We start from the raw sequence: 12,917 nt of genomic DNA on the forward strand, positions 1-12,917 counted from the left end.
ACCCTCCATCATCACCCTCTATCTTCTACCTTTGAGCCAGTTCTGTATCCAAATGGCTAATTCTCCCTGTATTCCATGAGATCTTGCTAATCAGTCTCCCATGGGGAACCTTGTCAAACGCCTTACTGAAGTTCATATAGATCACATCTACTGCTCTGCCCTCATCAATCTTCTTTGTTACTTTTTAAAAAAACTCAATCAAGTTTGTGAGACATGATTTCCCACGCACAAAGCCATGTTGACTATCCCGAATCAGTCCTTGCCTTTCCAAATATATGTACGTCCTGTCCCTCAGGATTCCCTCCAACAACTTGCCCACCACCGAGGTCAGGCTCACCGGTCTATAGTTCCCTGGTTTGTCTTTACCACCCTTTTTAAACAGTGGCACCACGTTTGCCAACCTCCAATCTTCCAGCACCTCACCTGTGACTATCGATGATACAAATATCCCAGCAAGAGGCCCAGCAATCACTTCTCTAGCTTCCCACAGCGTTCTCCAGTACACCTGATCAGGTCCTGGGGATTTATCCACCTTTAACCGTTTAAAGACATCCAGCACTTCCTCCTCTGTAATCTGGACATTTTGCAAGATGTCACCATCTATTTCCCTACAGTCTATATCTTCCATATCCTTTTCCACAGTAAATACTGATGCAAAATATTCATTTATTATCTCTCCCATTTTCTGTGGCTCCACACAAAGGCCGCCTTGCTGATCTTTGAGAGGCCCTATTCTCTCCCTAGTTACCCTTTTGTCCTTAATATATTTGTAAAAACCCTTTGGATTCTCCTTAATTCTATTTGCCAAAGCTATCTCATGTCCCTGTTTTGCTCTCCTGATTTCCCTCTTAAGTATCCTGTCTTTACCTGACATATGCTTCCTTCTTTTTCTTAACCTAACCCACAATTTCTTTAGTCATCCAGCATTCCCTATACCTACCAGCCTTTCCTTTCATCCTGACAGGAATATACTTTCTCTGGATTCTTGTTATCTCATTTCTGAAGACTTCCCATTTTCCAGCCGTCCCTTTACCTGCGAACATCTGCCTCCAATCAGTTTTCAAAAGTTCTTGCCCAATACCGTCAAAATTGGCCTTTCTCCAATTTAGAACTTCAATTTTTAGATCTGGTCTATCCTTTTCCATCACTATTTTAAAACGAATAGAATTATGGTAGTGTTGTAGAACAGAGGGACCCAGGGGTGCAGGTTTCTTTGATGTTTGCATTACACAGTCATGGAGACGTACAGCACGGAAACAGACCTTTTGGTCCAACTTGCGGACCAGATATCCCAACCCAATCTAGTCCCACCTGACAGCACCCGGCCCATATCCCTCCAAACCCTTCTTATTCATATACCCATCCAAATGCCTCTTAAATATTGCAATTGTACCAGTCTCCACCACTTCCTCTGGCAGCTCATTCCATACACGTACCACTCTGTGTGAAAACGTTGCCCCTTAGGTCTCTTTTATGTCTTTCCCCTCTCACCCTAAACCTGTGCCCTCTAGTTCTGGACTCCCCCACCTCAGGGAAAAGACTGTCTACTTACCCAATCCATGCACCTCATGATTTTATAAACCTCTATAAAGGTCACCCCTCAGCCTCTGACTCTCCAGGGAAAACAGCCCCAGCCTTTTCAGCATCTCCCTGTAGCTCAAATCCTCCAACCCTGGCAACATTCTTTTAATCATTTCTGAACCCTTTCAAGTTTCACAACATCTTTCCGATCGGAAGGAGACCAGAATTGCACGTAATATTCCAACAGTGGCCGAACCAATGTCCTGTACAACTGCAATATGACCTCCGAACTCCTGTACTCAATACTTTGACCAATAAAGGATGGTTTAAAAGAGCCATTTGGAACATTTGCTTTCATTGCTCAGTCCTTGAGTATAGAAGTTGGGAAGTCATTTTTAGGCTGTACAGGACATAGGTGAATCCTCTTCTGGAATACTGTGTCCAGTTCTGGTCACCCAGTTATAGGAAGGATATAATTAAATTGGAGAGGGTTCAGAAGAGATTTACCAGGATGTTGTCAGGCATGGAAGGCTTGATTATAAAGAAAGGCTGCATCAGTTGGGACTTTTTTTCCATTGGAACATAGGAGGTTGAGAGGCGATCTGAGAGTTTATAAAATAATGAGAGGTATAGATAGTTAATGGTAGTTGTCTTTTCCCTAGGTTGGGAGATTTCAAGACTAGGGGGCACATTTATAAGGTGACAGAGGAGAGAGATTTAAAAAGACTGAGGCAATTTTTTTCCCCAAAACAGACAGTGGTTCATGTTGAATGAACTTCCTGAGGAAGTGGTGGATGTCATTGCAATTACGACATTTAAAAGACATTTGGATAGATATGTGAACAGGAAAGGTTTTGAGGGATATGGGTCAGGAGCAGGCAGGTGAGACTAGTTTAGTTTGGGATTATGTTCAGCATGGACTGGTTGAACTAAAGGGTCTATTTCTGTGCTATGACACTGACAGGGATGTGGATGGCTCAATGGTTAGCACTGCTGCCTCACAGCACCAGGGACCGGGTTCGGTTCCACCCTCACACAGCTGTCTGTGTGGAGTTTTCCTGCATCTGTGTAGGTTTCCTCTGTGTGCTCCTGTTTACTTCACACTCCAAAGATGTGCAGATTAGGAGGATTGCCCATGCTAAACTGCCCTATAGTATCCAGGTGTGTGTAAGGTTAGGTGGATTAGTCAGAGGAAATGCAGGGCTAGAGGGATGCTCTTTGGATGGGCGCTGAAGACTTGATAGGCTGAATGGCCTCCGCACTGTAGAAATGCTATAGTTCTGTGTGGGCTTTAATGAGGCCATGGAGGGATTTGAACTGTAGGATGAACTTCTTTATTGGAATAGACTGAACTGAAAAAAAAATTGAAACGAGATTTCCCTAGTATTCTCTTGACATTTGGTGACTCATCTATTTCAGTCACAGGCCAAGAAAGTGCTCCTCAGAATGATTTAATATGCAAAATATGCCACAGTCAAAGCACTTTGTAATTTAAAATACAAAACTTATCACTTGACAGATTTGTATATCAAATTACATGGCATGCAGAATTTGTTTCTTTTGGGAATGCTAGTACAGTTTTATAACTGATCCAACACAAACTTATACAGAAAGTCAGTTGTTAAAGATTTATCCTGCTATTAAAAAATATAGGATCTTCTTATTTAAGATGGGATATAGTTTAGCTTCCAGCTCAGCTCAATGAGCTAAGGACCTGAAACAGCCCTTAGCTTCCGGTGTCCAAACAAAGAACTTTCACACTGCACCACACAGTAGGTAAACAACAAATAGAAATTTCAAGCCACAACAATAAGACCAGGTTAAGAGCTTTTGCCTCAAGCTAAAATAAAGAGCATAACAGAAACATCAGGCTTTCCTCAGTGATAGCCCTCTTACTCATATCAATACTGATTGGTGCAGGTCCCACTCAAACAGATTGACAGTGTTCTGCAAGGTCAGTGCTGCAGTCATTGGATGAGACTTTAAACCAAAAAGCACCCCTGCTATTTGAAATGGAAGTCACAGAAATGTCATTGTGTCAAACACTGTGGGTAAAAGTCAGTATGCGTCCTGTAAAATTGTGGCTGCATAAAAGAGTTGAAAATAAAACGGAATTACTGAAGGTTCACAGCTTCCCTTTTCTTATTTCTCTTCCTTCACACCAATTCCCAACTGTATATTCTCAGCTCAATCCTCAATACTTCCACACAGCCTTAAGTAGCCGGACTATCCTCCCTGACTCAGTACTATTTATTGGCAGACTCTCAGACCATTCCCCTGGCTCTGCTAATCAGCATGATTATTTAACTGCCATTTACAGTATCCATTGCTCCCGATGCGGTCTCCTCTACATTGGGGAGATATAACGCCTACATGCAGAACACTTCAGAGAACATCTCCGGGACACCCGCACCACCCAACCCCATCGCCCTGTGGCCAAACATTTCAACTTCCCCTCCCACTCTGCCAAGGACATGCAAGTCCTGGGCTTCCTCCATTGCCACACCCTAACGAATGATTCATCTTCCACTTTGGGACCCTCCAACCACATGGCAATGTGGATTTCACCAGTTTCGTCACTTCCGCTCCACCCACCTTATCCTAGTTCCCCAACTTGGCATCATCCTCATGGCCTGTCCAGCTTCCTTCCCCTACCCGTTCCACCCTATCACCATTACCCTCACCTCCATCTATCGAACTCTCAGCTACCTTCCCCCTCACACCTCCCCCTCTCCCCCCCCCCCCCCCCCCCACTCCTCCTCCTCCCCAGCCCCACCCCACCTAATTTATCTCTTCACCTCCCTCGGCTCACAAGTGTCATTCCTGATGAATGGCTTTTGCCTGAAACCTTTATTCTCCTGCTCCTCAGTTGCTGCCTGACCTGCGTGCTTTCCCAGGACCACACTTCCCGACTCTGATCTCCAGCATCTGCAGTCCTCACTTTCTCCTAATCAGCATGATTACAGACCTTCACGAGTCCAACAATATTCCTATCTTGGCAGTACTGAGTGCAGCATCACATCAGCCTGGATGTGTCCTCAAAGCTCTGGAATTGGAGTTAAACTTTCAACCTTCAAATTCAGACCTGCATGTATACTTCCCCACTGCCTTGGAAAAGCAACCAACATAATCAAAGACCCCTCCCACTCCGGTTATACTCTCCTCTATCAGGCAGAAGAAGAAAGTTTGAATAAATATACAAATTCAAAAACACTATTCAGACTTTTGAACAGAACTCTCAAATGGTACATTCTTTTTGTGGCTGTAACACTGTTCTGCACTTTGTGCTGCTACCCCGATGCACTCTGTACGGTACGATCTTCCTGTCGAACACATAAAATCCCACTTTTCACTATCTTGGTAGATCAACAAATTACAAAAGATTTGTTTTTAAACAGAAAATGCAGTACCAAGTAACAAACCACTTTCCAAAGCGAACGGATCCTGAAATCACAACTTTTAGATTTCCTGTTCCTCCTCGAACCCATTCCCACGGAAATGTTCACGGGTTCTGGTCATGTGTTTATAAAATTCAGGGGCACAGAGACTGGCAAAATGTCAATGCCTGAAAAAAGTCACCAAACAAACATTTCAAAAGGAATGCTTGGACACTGAAGGCAAACTACACCAATGCACCAGTCAGGAGCATTGGGTCAGTCAGTACTGACCCCTTGACACAGCTTCAGTCTCAGCAATGAAACTTCATGCTATTATTCTGTGCAAAATTCACCTTCCACTCCACAAGAATGAATTAATGGCCCCTTAAACATATAGTTCTATGTTTAATTAGTTCTTATTTATATAAAAAAAACACGATTAGACTGAAAGAAATTGATTCAGCTCCAATATATAATCTTTCTTCAGTTGCAAAGCCAGGATATGGAACCTGTGCAGGATGAGCAATGTATTGGAGAAATGGTGACTTTGTGGTTAAGTCAACAGACTGGTATTCCAGAACCCGAGGCTAATGTTTGAGGGCATGGGTTCAAGTCTCACTATGGCAGATGGCAATGTTTGAATTTAATAACAATTTGGAGTGAAAGGCTAGTCTAATGGTAACCACATAACCAATTGATTGTTGTAAAAACCCATCAGGTTAACTAATGACCTTTAGAGAAAGGAATCTGTCACTCTCATTTTGTCTGGCCTACATATGACAACACGCAGTTGGGTCTTAACTGCTCTCTTGGACAAATGATATCGACATTTCATGAAAGAATAAACTTTAAATTTTAAAAGACAATTTTCATTACTTGCAGCACTATATTTGATCGAGAGAAGCGAATGTGTAGTAATTTGGTGACTCCAGGTTTGATGTTAAAAGCCACAAGTAGAGGGGAAAGTCCACTTAACAGAAATCATTAGAGAAAGTTGAATAATAAAGAGTTGGCTTCAGTTCTGCTGAAATCAGTCCCACTTCCACAAATGCAAAGTTAGCAATATTATGTAATTCCAGAAGCCCTAGACTTTGATATTCCAACTGCTAAGAGTTGTTAATATTACAATACACCCACAACCTTCAGCACTAATTCACCTCTATTGGGACATGCGTTAAAAACACACCCCCTAAGAACCTTCAAGCACTTTCCACCTCAGGCTTGTTTTTGCTTCTTAATCGTCTTTGCCTGGCTACCCACCTCCCAACGAAAATCCATCTTTCTGACAAGACCTTCAGCCACTTCCCTCAAGTGCAGAGACAGTATATTCCCGATAGTGTGAAAGGAAAGGCTGGCAGGTATAGAGAATGCTGAATGACTAAAGAAATTGAGGGTTTGGTCAAGAAAACGAAGGAAGCATATGTCAGGTGTAGACAGGATAGATCGAGTGAATCCTTAGAAGAGTCTGAAGACTGTAGGAGCATACTTAAGAGAGAAATCAGGAGGGCAAAAAGGGGACATGAGACAGCTTTGGCAAAGAGGGTTAAGGAGAATGCAATGGGTTTTTACAAATACATTAAGGACAAAAGGGTAACAAGCGAGGGAATAGGGCCCCTCGAAGATCAGCAAGGTGGCCTTTGTGTAGAGCTGTAGGAGATGGGGGGTAGATACTAAATGAGTATTTTGCATCAGTGTTTCACTGTGAAAAAGGACAAGGAAGATATAGAATGTAGGGAAATAGATGTTGACATCTTGAAAAATGTCCACATTACAGAGGAGGAAGTGCTGGATGTCTTGAAACACAAAAGTGGATAAATCCCCAGGAGCTGATCAGGTGTACCCTAGAACTCTGTGGGAAGCTAACAGGTGAGGTGCCGCAAGACTGGAGATTGGCTAACGTGGTACCATTATTAAGAAAGGTGGTAAGGACAAGCCAGGGAACTATAGACCAGTGAGCCTGACTTCGGTGGTGGGCAAATTGTTGGAGGGAATCCTGAGGGACAGAATGTACATGCATTTGGAAAGGCAAGGACTAATTAGGGATAGTCAACATGGCTTTGTCCATGGGAAAACATGCCTCACAAACTTGATTGAGTTTTTGAAGAAGTAACAAAGAAGATTGATGAGGGCAGAGCAGTAGACGGACTTCAGTAAGGCGTTCAACAAGGTTTCCCATGGAATACAAGGAGAATAGCCATTTGGATACAGAACTGACTCAAAGGTAGAAGAAAGAGGGTGGTGGTGGAGGGTTGTTTTTCAGACGAGGCCTGTGACCAGTGAAGTGCCACAAGGATCAGTGCTGTGTCCACTACCTTTAGTCATTTATAAAAATGATTTGGATATGAACATAGGAGGTATAGTTAGTAAATTTGCAGATGACACCAAATTTGGAAGTGGAGTGGAGAGCAAAGGTGGTTACCTCGGATTACAATGGGATCTTGATCAGATGGGCCAATGGGCTGAGGAGTGGCAGATGGAGTTTAATTTAGATAAATGCAAGGTGCGCACTTTGGGAAAGCACATCTTAACAGGACTTATACACTTAAATGATAAGGTCCGAGGGAGTGTTGCTGAACAATGTGACCTTGGAATGCAGGTTCATAGCTCCTTGAAAGTAGATTCGCAGGCAGATAGAATAATGAAGGTGTGTGGTATGCTTTCTTTTACTCGTCAGAGTATTGAGTACAGGAGTTGGGAGGTCATGTTGCAGCTGTACAGGACATTGGTTAAGGCAATTCTGGAATATTGCATGCAATTCTGGTCTCCTTCCTATCGGAAAGATGTTGCCAGGGTTCAGAAAAGATTTACAAGGATGTTGCCAGGGTTGGAAGATTTGAGCTAAAAGGAGTGGTTGAATAGACTGGGGCTGTTTTCCCTAGAGAGTCAGAGCTGAGGTGTGATCTTATAGAGGTTTACAAAATCATGAGGGACATGGATTGGGTAAATTGACAAGTTCTTATCCCTGAGGTGGGGGAGTCCAGAACTAGAGGGCATAGGTTTAGGGTGAGAGGGAAAAGATATATATATTTAAAAAAAAGACCTGGGGGTACCTTTTTCATGCAGAGGATGGTAAGTGTATGGAATGAGCGGTCAAAGGAAGTAGTGAAGGCTAGTACAATTGCAACATTTAAAAGGCATCTAGATGGGTATACGAATAGGAACAGTTTGGAGGGATGTGGGTCGGGTGCTGGGAGGTAGGACTAGATTGGGTTGGGATATCTGTTTGGCATGGACGAGTTGGACCGAAGAGTCTGTTTCCATGCTGTACATCTCTATGACTCTAATTAACCCCTACTCCTCCTGAATTCTAATACTTCAACTGCAAATTACTTCCACAGACTTGCAGTGTAAACATAGTCAGATCATATTAACCAATGGCCTTTTTATTGTTGACTTCAATGTGGTCAAAATATCCTTGGACACAATAAAAGTGACAAGACTTAATAACGTTTTAAAAAATACTTCTGAAGTACTTGTGGTACATGCTTGAGGTTGTGAATGGTTGTTGTATAAATACAATACTACTTCAATTTAAAATGTTACAAATTTAAGCTAAATGAACATGTTGTTAACATTTGCATACTAAAATGCCAGGGATGAAGTAGTTAATATAATGTAAAGTTATATATACAGCTCTGACAGTTTTTCAGATATCCTATTTCATGTGACTAATGTCAAACTGTAGATGACTCAATAACAGAGGAAAGCAATTGAAGAGGGGATGGGTTCAAGAGAACAGGAGCATGTAATGTCAGCAGTTTCAGTTCTGTTGCCTGTCAACCAAAAAAAGACTTTCACTATTCTTATTTCAATTTAAGGAATACAGACATCAGACACAGTTGCTTTTATGTTATAACCTGAAATTCTGCTGCAAATGGTATTACGCCCAAATTATCCAAGGTCTGCCATTTCAGTCCAACCCAATGGAAGCAAAGCAGAGCTGAGCAACACGCCAGAGAGCTAGACCATTTCCAATGCAGTTTAGTCTTTAAACACAACTAGAGGTAGGCCATTCAGCCCCTCAAACCCGCTTCACCAGTTAACAACATTATGACTGTGGAGAATGACCTCAAACCTACATTTCTGCCCACCCGATAAGCAAGGGAGTTGAAAGTTTAGCAAACGTATCCATCGGACTAAAAATTATTCAGAGAGACTCTCCCTTCCTGAAGAAGGGGTCAGAAGCAGAGTGTGTGCTAGAGACTTGTGACTCTTAAAACTTCTCATCCATTTTGAATCAGAATCCCTGCAGTATGGAAGCAGGCCATTCAGCCCATTGATACCACACCAACACTCCGACTAGCATCCCAACCAGATCACACCTCCTAGCCTTTCCCACAGCCAGTCCACCTAACCTACACATCCTTGGACAATGAGAGGAAACCAAGCACCCAGTGGAAACCTACAGAAATGGAGAGAATGTGCATACGCCACAAATACAGTCGCCTGGAGGTTGGGATTGAACCTGAGTCCCTGGTGCTGAGAATGCTAACCCCTGCGTACATTTGCGTACTAAAATGCTAGGGATGAAGCTATTGCCTAAATGGGTGTCCCTGTTTTTTTAAAATCAGTACAAAATCAGATTCTCCCATAAGAGAAAACATCTTCTCCACATCTAACATGTTAACACCACTCAGGATCTATGCTTTAACAGACAACATACAAATGAGATGCTGATTAAAAATAAAATTGCTTCTCTGCATTTCTAAACTTGTAGCAACCTATTCTTTTAAAAAGGTGACAAAGTCAAATGAAAGACTAGACACAATTACACATCATAATACCACACAAACATTTGACTGAGAAATTGTGCTATACACAGCTGTAACACATCTCGAATAGATGAAAAACTGAAGAGCATGAAAAGTTCTAAATGCCTGCCGTATTCTGCATTATCACAACAATGGTGTAGGTACATTATTAGCCATTGCGCACAAAAAACATTGCCCTCCATTTGAGCGAGGGGAGTGGTTAGGCATCTTGAGGGGCACAAGGCTACGGCAAGGGAAGGCAAGTCAATCTCAATGAGCTCACAGAGCTCGCACTGGGACTGAACTTGGATTGTTGACATCATTCCGCAGCACAAACTCACCAGCTAGCTAATTTATCACCAAGCCTCAGACATCATTGATTTTACATGTCATATATAATCAGACAGCAAGAGTACAACGCTCTCCCATAGAATCCCTGCAGTGCGGAAACTGGTCATTTGGCCAAAAATGGCCACACAGACTCTCTGAAGAGTATCCTACCCAGACCCATTCCCCTACAACGTTACATCTCCCCATCCACCCCCTCCCCCCCACCACTCCCGACCAATGCACCTAACCTACACATCCCTGAACACAATTCAAATAACCTACACATCTTTGGACTGTGGAAACCAGAGCACCCGGAGACATGGGGGAAATGTCCAAACTCCACGCAGACCTTCGCCCAAGTTTGGAATCAAACCCAGGTCCCTGGCGCTACAAGGCAGCAGTGCTAACCACTGAACCACCAGGCAGCACTTTCCGAACCCTAGCAACTCTCTGAGTAAAGAGGTTTCTCCTGCTCTCACTCCTAGCTCTCGTGTTGACAATCTTGAAATTGTGACCCCTCATATTGGACTCAAAAGCTTCCTCTCTCCACAATGCTTCCAGTCCTGGTGAGTTTCTTCCACACCTTCTGTTTTATTTCAGATCTCCAACACATTGCTGTGTTTTGCTTTTATTACAACACTGTACAATTTTGCAAAATTATCTTTGGAAGTCAGGAAGAAACAGTTGGCTGAATTGATTAGGAGAACTCGTACTAAAGATCTGAAACTTAGCAAGAAAACTGGACAGGAGAAAATCGTTGCAATGACTGTTATACAGTGGGAAAAGAAAGTGGTTTGAACAAATGAACGCACGATTGAAAATGAGAGAGGTCATGGTACTGTGGGAGAGGATAAGGAGAAGGAGCATGGCAGCAGGTAATGACAGGCGAGGAGGGAGCTCAGGAACTACAGTGAAAGGTGGTACCCGCTTGCAGACAGAAGTAAAACTTGCAGACTCTGCGAGCCAGCTATTAAGGGAGTGATTCGCACCAGATAAGTAACAAAAGCACAGAGCCGAGGAAATTATATTGCTGGCAAAAGGAAGATGGACAGACAAGACAGGGACGGTCACACAATGTAGCGACACACAAAGACCATGGCTTTGTTTCTTGCCTGGAATGGGAGTTGAAGGGCCAGTGGGGGGAGGGAATGCATTTTGTCTAAAGACTCAGTTACCGGGCAACACAACCCCGGTTTCACCAGGACACCCGACTAGGTATAATATCGTACACAATCCTTACCAGCTGTCTCTGGAAAACGCCTGAATACAGCGGATTCCTGGAGGTATGGCAGCCCTTGCCATGATTCAGTCGGTAACGATGTTGATTTCCGTGTTAAAACGACACGACAGAACAAGCCAGGACCCGAGCTGGTAAACTCCACAAGGAGCCCCCGGTCTCACTTTGTCGGTTTCAGTAATTGCGGCCCGGGGAATGGTCTTGGGGAGTCCGGGATTGAGGGCTCCCGGTTTAAAACTACTCCGGTCTCCATCCGGCCCGGATGATGTAACAAATTACATGGAAACAATGCATCATGTAGCCAACCGCAGGGCAAGGTGACATATGTTACACAGCGGAACGCTTCCGGGACTGATCAGCTGAGGGGGGGGAAGAATTTAATCACATGAATGCTGTCATCGATAGGTCAGCTCCCTGAACAAGCAGCCCAGACCCAGAGCGCTGCCACTTCCAGCTGCATGTGACCCTCCGGAGAGTGACGAGAGAGCAAACCAATGAAACTGACGGGTGCAGTGCTCACACTGGGTGGAGCTCAGATCAAAAAATCTCAATCTCCCTCTCCAGCTAAAGCGGTGATTGGCGTTTTCTCGCCAAGGGATGGGCAACGTTGATGACTCACTCACTGCATCAAAATGCATTTGATTTTCTATCGGCCGAAGGCACATTGAGAACTGTACTCCATTTTGATCTATCAGATTTTTGCATACTATAAGAAACGCGCGGAATTGAACTGTGTGAAATACTTGATGAATTGGTGCAGGGAGGATATTTAGAACCAAGGGGCACCCTTTAAAAATCAGGTGGAGGCCACTTAAGGCTGAGAGGAGGAGAAGTCGTGTTTTTGCTCAGAGGGTAGTGAATGCATCCCAAAGGCTATGACAGCTCAGTCTGTTTGTTTAAAGCATAGTGATATATTTTTGATTATCAATGGCATAGAGGGTTATGGGAATACTGTGGATGACATATATTGAAGTGGGCAAAGGTGAAGAAGAGTGAAGGTGCTGGAGATTACAGTCAAGATTAGAGTGGTACTAGAAAAGCACAGCAGCTTTCCTGATGAAGGGCTTTTGCCCGAAACGTCGGTTTTCATCGGCTGCTGCATGACTTGCTGTGCTTTTCCAGCACCACTTTATCCATTTGACTGGTATTAAATGCGCTCCTGTTCCTATGCCATTTGGTTTATCAGACATAAGTCAAAATGTTTTAGGCGCTCCGATAAGCTCATCTAGACTCAACATGTCAGCTTGCCTTCCCTCCCTCTATGTGCTGCCTGATCCACTGTGACCTCCTGCATTTGCTTGTTACAGTCCTTGCAAATGACATTTTTTTTGGTTGCTGGTAGAGGGTCCTTTAGAATCAGTAGCTGTTTCAGTGTGTTGATAGGTTTGTGGGCTACCGTGATGCCAAGAGGTCAGAGTAGTCTGGTAGTCATCTCCAAGATGTCTTTGACGTTTGGTAGTGTGGCTAGAGTCTCTGGGCATGTTGTGTCTTCTTGTTTGGGTTTGTTGTTTAAGAATCAGTGGACTGTGTTCATCGGGTACCTGTTGTTCATGAATATGCTCTGTAGTTGAGTATCTGGTCTATGTGTTGCTTTCCTATATACACTGGTCTGCAATTCTTTGTCGACTGTTGATTTCACTGTGACATCTAAGAAGGGGAGTCTGTTGTTCTCTTCCTCTTTCGTGAACTTTATGCCAGTAA

At 43.5% G+C, this 12,917-nt stretch overlaps 1 protein-coding gene across 1 annotated transcript in view; it reads right to left on the minus strand.

Moving 5' to 3' along the window:
- LOC122540727 (glucose-6-phosphate exchanger SLC37A2) overlaps positions 1-11,650 on the minus strand; it is a 75,968-nt gene extending 64,318 nt beyond the window's left edge. The window contains exon 1 of the mRNA XM_043676863.2: positions 11,220-11,650. Within this exon, the coding sequence (XP_043532798.1) occupies positions 11,220-11,281 (62 nt within the window). The 5' untranslated portion in view covers positions 11,282-11,650. The remainder of the gene's footprint in view (positions 1-11,219) is intronic.
- Between the last annotated feature and the right edge of the window lie 1,267 nt (positions 11,651-12,917).

The sequence above is a fragment of the Chiloscyllium plagiosum genome, unplaced genomic scaffold (assembly GCF_037043375.1).
Source record: "Chiloscyllium plagiosum isolate Xiang-an unplaced genomic scaffold, Cpla_swu_hap1 HiC_scaffold_29, whole genome shotgun sequence".
Lineage (NCBI taxonomy): Eukaryota > Metazoa > Chordata > Chondrichthyes > Orectolobiformes > Hemiscylliidae > Chiloscyllium > Chiloscyllium plagiosum.